The 12,990-nt window shown below is 31.6% G+C and overlaps 3 protein-coding genes across 3 annotated transcripts; all 3 read left to right on the forward strand.

Annotated features, from left to right (window-relative positions):
* Positions 1-1,360: 1,360 nt before the first annotated feature.
* On the forward strand, positions 1,361-2,194 carry LOC108221245 (E3 ubiquitin-protein ligase BOI-like). The gene is made up of 2 exons (XM_017395137.2): positions 1,361-1,597; positions 1,688-2,194. The coding sequence occupies exons 1-2, from the start codon at positions 1,361-1,363 to the stop codon at positions 2,192-2,194; spliced, it is 744 nt and encodes a 247-aa protein (XP_017250626.1).
* A 3,468-nt stretch (positions 2,195-5,662) lies between these two features.
* LOC135152715 (protein FREE1-like) lies at positions 5,663-7,157 on the forward strand. Its single transcript, XM_064093793.1, has 5 exons — positions 5,663-5,833; positions 6,151-6,243; positions 6,531-6,564; positions 6,679-6,749; positions 7,080-7,157. Exons 1-5 carry the CDS (start codon positions 5,663-5,665, stop codon positions 7,155-7,157), a joined length of 447 nt encoding a protein of 148 aa, XP_063949863.1.
* Positions 7,158-8,946: 1,789 nt separating this feature from the next.
* Positions 8,947-11,478, forward strand: LOC135152716 (protein FREE1-like). Its single transcript, XM_064093794.1, has 6 exons — positions 8,947-8,957; positions 9,313-9,358; positions 9,417-9,509; positions 9,807-9,839; positions 10,726-10,788; positions 11,401-11,478. Exons 1-6 carry the CDS (start codon positions 8,947-8,949, stop codon positions 11,476-11,478), a joined length of 324 nt encoding a protein of 107 aa, XP_063949864.1.
* The last annotated feature ends 1,512 nt before the right edge of the window (positions 11,479-12,990 follow it).

Consider the following 12,990-nt stretch of genomic DNA (forward strand, 5'->3'; position numbering starts at 1 on the left):
AATTAGTTTGTGAAATTTGAATATATCTAACACCATTTACGGATTCAAATATCTATTGTATATATTTCTTATAAAAATTTCAAATGTAGTCAAAAATATGATTGTAGTATTGATAAATTCAAATTATGTATCTGTATCATAGATACTATTCCTAATTAATTGAAAAGATTTATTTTCATCAAATAAATTTTTGCTAATTGCTTGATAATTATTCTTCATTAGTAAAAAGTATAACTATCTTGCTTTAAAATATGTCATTTTATGAAAGATTTTCAGTTTTTTCAAAATAAATGCTCATCCTCTATGCCATATGTGTGTACATACACTACATAATGACAGCTAAACTGACTTTAACAGATTTATTATAATTAATTAGGATATTCTCTGTAATAGTACTGTATAATTGACTTCCATCACTACCATTACATTTGCTTCTAACTTGTATATATTTGACTTTTCATATATAATATTTTTGCATTAAGTATAATGTTAAAATATAATCTCAAATGCTCGCTCCCAGCAGCAGGTTGTTTATTATTTGCATGCATTTTGATACTCTTGTAGTTCTATAACATTTTTTTAATCTATTTTTTTTAATAAAAGTTTAAATATCAAACTTTTATCCATGGAAAAATTTTTAAAAAAAAATTATGGATCTTTGAAGTCTTTGTAAAAAAGCATGAAATAGGCTCGAAAATCATGCACTAGAGAAAGTTAGTTTTGTGAAATTTGAATATATCTCACTTATTTTAACACCATTTATAGATTCAAATGTCTATTATGATTTATTTCTCATAAACATTTCAAGTGAAATCAAACATATGATGGTAGCATTGATAAATTTAAATTATGTATCTGTATCATAGATACTATTCTTAATTAATTGAAAAAATTTATTGTCGTCAATTATATTTTTGCTAACCGCTTGATAATTATTCTTCATCAGTAAAAAGTATAACTATCTTGCTTTAAAATTTGTCATTTCATGAAAGATTTTCAGTTTTTTCAAAACAAATTCTCATCCTCTGTCCCATATGTTACATACTACATAATGACAGCTAAAAACCAACACCAAATTATTCTTGCATGGTCCAAATTTCTACAACCGCTACTCCCCGTATTCAATAGCAATGTATCAGATACCTGCAGATAAGAATACTTTCATATAAAATATTCTATTATGATATAAATTTTTCACACACTCCCTGGACCCACAAAACCCCTATATATAGCACTCTAGCTTGCTCGGAGATTTTGTATCCTGAGTCCTCTCTCTCAATTCACAATTCTTACTTCATAATCTTCATTTCCCTTTCTTACTCACATGGCTTTTTTTCAGATCTCCAACCAAACCCAAGCTATGGCTTCACCACCTTCACCTCTCATCCCAGATTCATATCATATCAACTCTTATGGTAATTATCAAACCCAGCCTCTCATTCCCCCTACAGAATTGATGAACCCTCATGTTGCCAACCCACAAGCGTATCATGTTAATCAACATCATCATGACCCACTCCCATTGGTGTTATTATCAGAATTGTCCTTTGAACTCAATAATCGAAGGGAAAACATGCAGGCATATCTCCAGTGGCAGGTTGGAATTAATCGTTAAAATGCTTTTGTTGTAATTGCTTGATTTATATTTATTTTTCAGTACTTAATTATGTACTTGTTTTTAATGCAGAACCTGCAAACCATCAATTCAGTTGTGAATGAAAACACAAATCAAGTTAACCTCATTCTCGATTATGCTTCAAAGCTTCTGGATTTGATCCATGAAAAGGAGAACGAGGTGGCGGCAACAAACCATGCAAACTGGGGACTCCAGATGTGTTTAAATCAATATGACTATCAATTGAAAGCTTGGCAGCAGATAGCACTGGAGAAAGAAGCCCTAGTGGCCAACCTTCAACAACAACTGGTGATGATTCAAGAGAGTCATCATCAGTTGATGCTGAATGCTTCTCAACCTGATGCAGGTTCTTCATGTGGTGACCCTTCAAATGACGTAATAGATAGGGATTGTCAAATGTGCGGGGAAGAGATTTCCTCCGTAGTTTTATTACCTTGTAAACATTTATGTTGTTGCAGAACATGTGAAGCTAATGTGTACTCTTGCCCTGTGTGTAAAATGGCCAAGGAAAGCAGTTTAGAGGTTTCCTGGCCTATGATCAAGAAAGGGGCAGACTGAGAGGAGAGAAAATGCAGAAGAATGAATTAGATGGTCCTTTTTTTTTTTAATGATTATTGCGGTGACAGACAGTGTACCCCCTTGTTTTTTCCCTTCCCAGTGGTATGTTATTTTCGAGAGTGGTGAATGTTTCTTAAAGAATGAATATTAGATTATAATCAACCTTATCATTGATTCTTGTGGAGAATGTTTTATGCTTTTCTTTCCGGTATTTATATACATGTCATTGATAAGATAATGGGGGCGGTTTGGGTACTTCTTGTATAAGGTAAAAATGTAAAGAAGGGAACAAACAAGTTAAGATTATAACAGATTAAAATGAAACAAAAGTCTCAACTACCTATAATTTCTTGACTTTTTATAGGCTTCTAATTATTTATAAACTCTTGAGCGGGCTTTTAAATCTTGCCAAACACCTCATATATTTGTCAAATTAATGACATGAAAATCATCTTGCACTTTATATCCTTTCAAATTATATATAATGTTTTAGTTAACATTTATTCGTTAAATTAATAGAATCTTAATTAATATATATATATATATATAGAGTAAAGTTCAATGGAGTACACAATATATTGGAGTATTGGAGTACAAAATTGGATAAAATGTAATCTATTCATCTAAATTTCAATTTTTTTGTTCAATAATATTCGTAAACATTTAATAACCTGCACATTATGTTCTACGCAATATAAACATTGTAATCAAAAGGTAGAATAATGATTTTTATAAATTACAGAACTTTATGTTCTGCAATATAACTAATAAGCAGAACAATAATGTTAATACTTGTTAAAGTTGAAGGATATTAAAGATTGATAGACAATTATGTGCAAGACAACTTATAAATGATAGATTGTATATAAATTTATATAATCAAATATATTATTTATGATTAAACTTAAAAATTAAGACTTATACTCCAATACTCCAATGTTTTTGTGTACTCCATAGAACTTAACTCTATATATATATATATTATATAATAGTACAAAAATTAGAAAATATACATAATCTTTTGTGGAATATTTTTTTCACATTCTTAACTAAAAGTATACACACATTTTTTATAGCATTCATAGGTGAAAAGAATCAAAAGTGAAATATGATTTAAAACGAGATAATACATTAATGATATCATTATATCCCGGTAATTTATAATTGATATATATTATAGTGTTATTAATTTAATTTGACAATAATCTATGTCTATATTCACTACACGTATATCAAATATAATGAAAAAATAGTTTTATAAATTATTTTTCCAAAATGTTGGTTTCTAATATATATTATACAAACTAACATTTTTATAATTTTAAATTTTGTGTAAAAAAATAAAAGCCACTATTGTTTTGAGAGAGAAACATTTGTTTCTAAGATTAATTCGATAAACACATATAGTAATCAGTTCTGTTGCTGTTCCCATTTGAGCTTACCCATTCTAGAAAATCTCACAAGTCCTAACTCTAATTCATGCAACTATATATATATCTTCTGAAGAAAAATATGATTCACTCGTATTTTGTTGAATAAAAATATTGATGAAAAAAATTAAGTAATTCACGCTCTTCCATTGAATTTATAGTTCACTTTAAGATCCAATTTTTGTCAATAGTTATAATTATTGATATCAATTTATATTATTTGATATATTTTTATATTGTTTAACTGATTTAATTATATTTAGTGAGAGGGCCAGAGGGCTGTCAAATAATTAAATTAGGTTAACAGATTCTTACTTTCTCATAAATTTATGCGGGTACGTTTGACTAACCCTAACCCTAGAATCTAAACATAAGAACAGTACGGGAGATAGTACATAATGCCTAAATATAAAAATAGGAAACACAGAAAAGAATTAGGTCACGTGATATTTTTATATATTTAATTTGCGTTGAAAATTTCAGATGAGTTGAATAATAATACTCAAACCTACCTAAATTGATTCGTCTAGTAAACACATCACAAAACATAAGCATGCATTATATAGTTTTTGATCATATATATTCAAAAAAAGCTTTGATGATATATCTTTTAATTGTTTAAAATTGTTTTATTAATATTTCAATATTCATCAAATTTAGATGTTATTTGTAAGAGTGAAGTTGTATGTTATTAGTAATATATTATTTAGAAATTTGTTGTTTTTTTTAGAAGTTTAAAGGAAATTTATAACTTTCTTTCAGGTATGTATTGGAAATAGATTATTGTATAAATGAACTTATTAAATTAAATATTTGAGTTAATATTTACCAAATATTTGGTATATAAAATCTTCCACACACTATACTATTAAAATCAAAACATTTAGTTTGATAGGTCGGTTAGTACTTGGCTGAAATACGGGTCTGTCTATATAACCAATAATTTTTTTTAACTAAAATATATAATTTTTTTAAATATTCTAACTAAAAAATATCGATCTTCTAAAATAAAATCGAGCAACATAGTAATTATCATTTTAAGTAAAACACATAATTTTTATTAGATTTTGTAATTACAAAAAAGACCGATCTTCTACGGTTAACACGGGCGACATATATATAAAAATATAATATTATGGTATATAATTATCAATAAATAACCGGTAATACAATCATTAACAGGGTCTGCCTAGACGAATTTTCAAAATGGCACCTCTAATTCTTAAGATCGTAAAGAAAAATTTACATATATTTAAATCTGCTTAAGATCGTAAAGAAAAATTTACATATATTTAAATCTGTATACAATCACATAATCAAAAACATTGTTTCAAGATTAAAAATACAATCAATTCATATACATATAAATACATAAATACAAAACGTTGGGTAACTAACTTTTGACAACAAATATTATTCAGAAAATAATAAATCAAAGATACAATAAATTAAAATATTTTATTTTTTATGATAAAAAAGTTGAAATAGATTCTGAACCACAACTGGATCCTTGCACGCTGGCTTTTACAACAAATTTTGTTTGGAGAATAAATAAATTGAAGGCACTACAAACTCCGGAAAAATAATAACTTTTTTTTTTACTAAGAAAAATAATAACTTTTAATTAACAAACAGTTGGAATAGGACCCTCTATTTCTGGTTTTGCTTAAATTAAGGTTAGATGATCAAGTAATCAACAAATCTCAAAATAGTATGGAACTATATTTGCTTATATATAGAATGCATGTTTAGAACTATAATATTTGCTTCGTTTATTCAATTATTTGCAATTGAAACATTTGTTTGCTTACTATATATTTGTATTTGTTGAGAAATACGACTGGCCGAGTGTTCAGTGTTTGGCAGCTTGAATCATACTACTATTGTTCTACTTAACCATCTCTTAATCCTACATAAAATTGTATTTGCTGGTTCCCTACCTAACCAGAGTTTACAAAATGTTGCCTTGCTATAAATTAGGGTTGCTGGGGAGAGATGGTTGTACTGCAGAGATATAACCATAGTGTGCAGAGGTGCTATGAAGCACAACACGGAGCCTGACAAGGGTACAAACTGCACGTCTCAAACTGAAGGTGATGCTTTAAGGAGGCCTTGTGTGGCAGGTCTAATGGCTCTACAAACAAGCCAAAAACAGTTGACAAGCCTCACCAAAGATAGCGCAAATGCACTTCGTGTACATGCTACAGAGGTGAGTCATGGATGTGACGTAATTGAAAGCTTAAATAGCTTTGTAACTGATGTAACACTTTGCCAACAGGCTCATCAGGTGCCATCCTAACCCTCCAACAAGTATGTGAAATCTTCAGTACCTAGATCAGACTTGTTAATGAATCCATTATTTTAGCCATAGGTGTAGCAAATGAAATTGCATCTACTGATATATTACTCTTGTTGATGATTTTAGTTATGAAGTCCCTGCAGTTAGTTCCCTTCTCATATACCAACAAGTATGTGCACATCTTCAGTACCTAGATCAGACTTGTTAATGAAACTGTTCGTTTTTAGGCTGAAGTGACACACAGATTGAGCAATGCCAAGGAAGCAGCATCCAGACCAGCTGCATTGGAAAGCCACGAGGATCTGGCCAAGAAGCTCCACGTAATGTTCTTTTTGGTTCTTGGCATCTGGCAGTGAGAATATTATTGCGCAACTGAAGATCCCTGCAAATTGCTTTTGCAGATGTGTGAATAATATACTTGCAGTAATATATTAATGTCAACTAACTGGGGACTAGTTGTTGTGATTTGTTTTTAAATTGTCATCATATGTGAAATACTTAAGTCTCTCCTTTTTACAGAAGATATATGTTTATGTAATTAGTGAGATGAACTTTTTTCCGTCTCTGTGACCTTTGTGAAACATTTTGTGTTCACTATTTGTTGCAGGAGGGAATGGATAGAAATCGCAAGTCATCATCAGGTATGGAATGTTATAATTAAAATTTTGTTGGTGATGTGCAATCCCTTTGAACCAGAAATCATTTTCGCAAATCAATTTGAGCATTCAATCATAATTATGATGTTTAATTTTCAGGTTCCAAGTCGGATGGATCTGGTAGGCGTATGAAGGAAGTTGCCTGTCCTACTTGTACAGTCCATTTGCAGGTTCCATTTTATGTTCTCACTTCCTGGGAACTCTATCTTTGACATGCCCTACATTTTATATGTTCTATTAAAATCGTATCAGAGACCAGAGCTCTATATTTTTTTAATTTCATCATCTTAATTAGATATGTTCTTAGTAAAGTCAATTAACCTTAAAAACTAACATTGTTATATCCATCCAGCTTCCTTGCACAGAAATATGAATTCAGTTATGTGATTGTTTTGTGCAATCTTAGAAATTATATCAATTGATGTTAATAATCCAATTTATCACTTGTTTTTTTTTTCTTGCTGTTTAAGTATTAATGAAATTGGCGACTATGGTTACAGGTACAAGTTCCCAGTTCAGGTTCTGAGACCATTGAATGTGGGGTTTGCCAGCATCCGTTTTTAGTGAGCGCACGCTGATGACGTAATATATATTTCATCCTCAACCTCTTGTTTTAATTTGTTTCAGCAAGTTGTGAGATGAAATTGGGTTGGCATGTATTTATCCATTCTCATGATACAAGACTTGCTAAACATTGTCAGCTGGTATTGCCTGGTTGTATCATGTATGTGCAAATCTATGGGTTGGCTGGTCATAAAATTTTGTTGAATTTTGTGTGGCTTCGCTGTAAATCTATAAAAGGAATTCGAGTGTGTACTTGTCATTTATTTGTTGTTGGAGTTATTGTACAGAAGCGGTTTCAGGGTGATGTTTCTATTATTAACTTGAAATTACTGTTATGAATATGCTTCATTAAGGTTGCTTGTATTTTCTTTTCGTTCCCCATTAATGCTCCTGAACATGATGGACGAACATTCTCTGTTAACTTACTTGGAAATTTTCGCCTGTGAGGTCTCTAGATACAGCTTTTTTTTTGGCCAAATGTGATAAAGAATGAATTACCTGCTTCTTAAACGAGCGTTTCCTACATCTATTAAATCCTAAAGAGGGTAGGCAAATGGGTTAAATGGCGTTTCCATCACTCATCAACTGACCACGAATTTTCACTTGGGTCATCAAACTCAAAAAACTTTCAATCAAGTCACTAGTCGTTACTAACGTTAACTTTTGGACGGAAAATTGAGCTGGCTTGCTTACATGGCATGTTGGCAATCTATGTGGCTTCGCCAGGTCACTCGACTGTTAGAACTTCATAACCCATCACTTATAACCCGCCCCGCACCTTATAACCCATCACTTATAACCCATTTCCCACTTCTCCTTCTTCATTTGTTGATTTCTTCTCTTGCAGCTATCTTCTTCAACCTTCTTCCAGGTCCATTTCTTCGAAAAGCTCATCATCTTCCAGCCCATCTGTTCAGAACTCTATGAACTCGTATGGAAGTAACAGAAACAACTCTGGCTTCGATTGTGGCTACAAAACTCTGGCTTCGATTTTTAGGGGGGGATTAGGGAAACAAAACTCATCATCACTCTCCTCACTACTAGGATAATAAGCCCCATCTGACTCACTACTGTCAACACCATCAAAATTGTCCTCCATTTCACCTAAATCAGCTAGTCTCTCTGCTTCATCCATTTTCTTTTTTTCCTCCCAATTTTTTTTCCTCAACTAAACATATTCATCATCACTACATCCATAACCATCTGCTTCATCCCTCTCTATATCAGATTCACTTTCAAGAGGACTAACATGATACACATGTAACACAATCTTGCTATCACAGTTTTCAACTAATATTTCCTTCGATTCTGGACTCAACAAATATATCTTATGTTCTGGGCCTTTAACATATAATGAGTCATACTCGCCAACAACATCAGAAAAGCATGCTTTTAATTCAGTCACAGTGAGGTTCTCAAAATCAACATCCTCATAAATCTTTTTCTAATTACTTGTATAGGAGAAATATGGAACATGGACAAAATGACCCCCGTAAAAAACTTCAACAGTGTACAGTTTCTTCCTGTTAATCAAAATCATATTATAAACCCTAATTACATTTAACAACTGATTTTCAAACCAACTATAGACTATGACTACTGGCAAATAACGAACATAATTAGCAACTAAAGCAAATAAGAAATACATACTTTGATTTTTCACCGGCTTCCTCAGCTCCGGCTTCCTCATCTTCGACTTTCTCGGAATCGACTTCCTCGACATCGACTATGTCGACATTGGCGTCTTCACTTATCTTCTTCTTCTTCTTGCGTGGAATCAACCTAATCTCAACTCCCGTGTACATGCTACCGAGGTGAGTCATGGATGTGACGTAATTGAAAGCTTAAATACCTTTGTAACTGATGTAACACTTTGCCAACAGGCTCATCAGGTGCCATCCTAACCCTCCAACAAGTATGTGAACATCTTCGGTACCTAGATATATCAGACTTGTTAATGAATCCATTATTTATAGCCATAGGTAATCGTTAATACACCAGTAGTAATTAATACGGCAATTATGATACCTAATCCAACGTTACGTAGTACATTACCACTTATTTCCTGTGGGATATTTACACCATCTAATGGTGGTAGATAATAGGTAGTTTTAGTGTAGCAAATGAAATTGCAATCTACTAATATATTACTCTTGTTGATGATTTTAGTTATGAAGTCGTCCCTGCAGTTAGTTTGCTTCTCATATACCAACAAGTATGTGCACATCTTCAGTACCTAGATCAGACTTGTTAATGAAACTGTTCGTTTTTAGGCTGAAGTGACATACAGATTGAGAAATGCCAAGGAAGCAGCATCCAGACCAGCTGCATTGGAAAGCCACGAGGATCTGGCCAAGAAGCTCCAGGTAATGTTCTTTTTGGTTCTTGGCATCTGGCAGTGAGAATGTTATTGCGCAACTGAAGATCCCTGCAAATTGCTTTTTCAGATGTGTGAATAATATACTTGCAGTAATATATTAATGTCAACTAATTAGGGACTAGCTTATGTGATTTGTTTTTAAATTGTCTAGCAATCATATGCATGTGAAATACTTAAATCTCTCATTTTTACAGAAGATATATGTTTATGTAATTAGTGGGATGAACTTTTTTCCGGCTCTGCTGACCTTTCTGAAACATTGTGTGTTCACTATTTGTTGCAGGAGGAAATAAATAGAAACCGCAAGTCATCATCAGTATGGAATGTTATGGGGTAAATAGGCAAAAAGATCATTAAACTCATGACGAAGTTGCAGTTGGATCACTGAATACAAAAAGCTTGCAAATGGATCACAGAACTAGATTTAACTTGCAGTCAACTCACTGAACTAATAAAAAATTGCATTTGGGTCACTGAATCGTTAAGTATCAGTTGACTTTAACGGAATTCGTTAAAAAATATATAAAAATTCGATTTTAAAAAAATTCTGAAAACTTAAAAAGAAGTCTGAAAATTTTGATAAGACTTTATAAAATATGAAAAAATGTAAATTTTTGGAAAAATCTAAAAATTTTGAAAAAAATTTAAAATATCGAAAAAATCCGGAAATTCAAAAAACACACCTAAAAATTTGAAATTAAAAAAAATCAGAATTTTTTCCAAATTTCCAAATTTTTTTGAAATTTTAAAATTTCAAAATTTTTAGATTTTTTCATATTTTTGAAAAAATTACATATTTTTTAAAGTTTTTTTCAAAATTTTCAGATTTTGTTAAGTTTTCAGAATTTTTTTTAAAAATCGAATTTTTATATTTTTTTTCAAAGTTTTTTTTAATTTTTTAACGGATTCCGTTAAAGTGAACTGATACTTAACGGCATAGTGATCTAAATGCAAGTTTTTACTAGTTTAGTGAGTTGACTGCAAGTTAAATCTAGTTCTGTGATCCATTTGCAAACTTTTTGAGTTCAGTGACCCAATTGCAAGTTGGTCATGAGTTTAGTTATCTTTTTGCCTATTAACCCGAATGTTATGATAAAATTTTTGTTGGTGATATGCATTAATCCCTTTGAACCAGAAATTATTTTGGCAAATCAATTTGAGCATTCAATCATAATTATGATGTTTAATTTTCAGGTTCCTAGTCGGATGGATCTGGTAGGCCTATGAAGGAAGTTGCCTGTCCTACTTGTACAGTCCATTTGCAGGTTCCAATTATTTCTCACTTGACACTTCACACTTCCTGGGAACTCTATCTTTGACATGCCTTACATTTTATATGTTCTAATAAAAATCGTGTCAGAGACCAGAGGTGTATATTTTTATTATTTTCATCATCTTATATAGGAGTATGTTTTTGGTAAAGTCAATTAACCTTAAAAGCTACTCCCTCCATCCTCTTTTACATGTCCAGTTTGACTGTTGACGAGTCAAATTGACTATATTTTGAGTGAAATTTATATGTATTATATAATTGTGAAGTATAATAAAAAAATATATCATTAGAAAGTATATTTAGTCTATTTTTATTATGCAACGTAACTTTCAGATTTTAAAAATAATGAATGGATAATTTATAATGTTTAGTCAAAAATTAGTCAGTTTGACTCCTCGAAAAGCAAAATGGACATGTAAAAGAGGACGGAGGGAGTAACATTATTATATATATCCAGCTTCCTTGCACAGAAATATGAATTCAGTTCTGTGATTGTTTTGTGCAATCTTAGAATTAATATCAATAGATGTTAATAATCCAATTTATCACTTGTTTTTTTCTCTTGCTGTTTAAATATTAATGAAATTGGCGACTATGGTTACAGGTACAAGTTCTCAGTTCAGGTTCTGAGACCATTGAATGTGGGGTTATCCAGCATCCGTTTTTAGTAAGCGAACGTTGATGACATAATATATATTTCATTCTCAATCTTCTTGTTTTTAATTTGTTTCAGCAAGTTGTGAGATCAGAAATTGGGTTGGCATGTATTTATCCATTCTCATTATACAAGACTTGCTAAACATTTCAGCTGGTTGTATCATGTATGTACAAATCTATGGGTTGTCAAAATTTTTGTTGAATTTTATGTGGCTTCACTCACTGTAAATCTATAAAAGGAATTCGAGTGTGTACTTGTCATTTATTTGTTGTTGGAATTATTGTACGTACAGCAGCGGTTTCAGGGTGATGCTGTAGGTTTCTATTATTGAACTTGAGATTATTGTTTTGATTTTATGCTTCAATAAGGTTGCTTGTTTTGTCTTTTTGTTCCCCATTAATGCTCCTGACCATGATGGACGAACATTCTCTATAACTGTCTTGGAAATTTTTACCTGTGGCCAAATGTGATAAAGAATGAATTACCTGCTTTATTTTTGGCTTAATGACCTTTTAGCCTTCGATGTTTGGATAAATGTTCCGATGCGGCTTCGATGTTTAAAGTTGTTCGATTCAACCCTCCAAGTTTTCCGAATGTACCTTTTAACCCTTATGACATATACTGGTATATAACGGGGTGGACAAAGTTGACATTTCACACGTGAGGGTTAAAAGGGGCATTAAACATCGAGGATTAAAAGGAACATCTAATGTATTTTAATGTATTCTTGAGGGATTAAAAGAAACGAGATGTATACTTTAGGGATTAAAAGGTACGCCCAAACTTTACCCTGAATATGAATTGTCAAGTTTACCCTCCGTTATATACCGTCATTTGAAAAGAGGGCTAAAAGGTACAATAGTGAAACTTTAAGGGTTGAATCGAACGACTTTAAACATCGAGGCCGCATCAGAACATCCATTCAAACTTCGAGGGTTAAAAGGTCATTAAGCCTTTATTTTTTAAACGAGTGTTTCCAATATCTATTAAACTCTAAAGAGGGTAGGGAAATAGATATTCCAGTAAAAACAAACATGTTTAAAATAAAATCTATAATCTATAATTTCTAGACATGTTTCATCGATATCATGTGAAACATGTTTCATCGATATCATGTGAAACATGAATTGTAAATATCATATAAAAATCCTATGTTATTATCATTATATCACATATATCATATTCCCTCTGTCCCTCTCATTTCTTTACAATTTTTTCATACTGCTTGACACGCATTTTAAGACGCATATAAAACATAGTTCTATATCTTACTTTTAAATTATTATTTTTTGTATAAAAATTTAACCATCAAATTTTATTCAGAAAAAAAAAGTTCAAAATAATTTATCGAACTACGTTTTACGAGAGCATTAGAATGCGTGCCGAGCCCCCGTCGCCCAATGTAAACAAATGAGGGGGACGTAGGGAGTACTATTTACACAGATTAGCTCATCGGAGTCCCTGATGTCTGCTATGCGCCTATGCCCCCTCCTGACCTTCCGTCTAACAGGCTCTGCAATCAGGTTGCTTAACAGA

Source organism: Daucus carota, chromosome 5 (genome assembly GCF_001625215.2).
Source record: "Daucus carota subsp. sativus chromosome 5, DH1 v3.0, whole genome shotgun sequence".
Lineage (NCBI taxonomy): Eukaryota > Viridiplantae > Streptophyta > Magnoliopsida > Apiales > Apiaceae > Daucus > Daucus carota.

Coding starts and splice junctions, on each gene's coding strand:
- LOC108221245 (XM_017395137.2), top strand. CDS start 1,361: ATGGCTTCACCACCTTCACCTCTCATCCCAGATTCATATCATATCAAC. Junction 1,598..1,687: donor AGGCATATCTCCAGTGGCAG/GTTGGAATTAAT, acceptor TTTTTAATGCAG/AACCTGCAAACCATCAATTC.
- LOC135152715 (XM_064093793.1), top strand. CDS start 5,663: ATGAAGCACAACACGGAGCCTGACAAGGGTACAAACTGCACGTCTCAA. Junction 5,834..6,150: donor TTCGTGTACATGCTACAGAG/GTGAGTCATGGA, acceptor GTTCGTTTTTAG/GCTGAAGTGACACACAGATT. Junction 6,750..7,079: donor CTTGTACAGTCCATTTGCAG/GTTCCATTTTAT, acceptor CTATGGTTACAG/GTACAAGTTCCCAGTTCAGG.
- LOC135152716 (XM_064093794.1), top strand. Junction 9,510..9,806: donor ATCTGGCCAAGAAGCTCCAG/GTAATGTTCTTT, acceptor TATTTGTTGCAG/GAGGAAATAAATAGAAACCG. Junction 10,789..11,400: donor CTTGTACAGTCCATTTGCAG/GTTCCAATTATT, acceptor CTATGGTTACAG/GTACAAGTTCTCAGTTCAGG.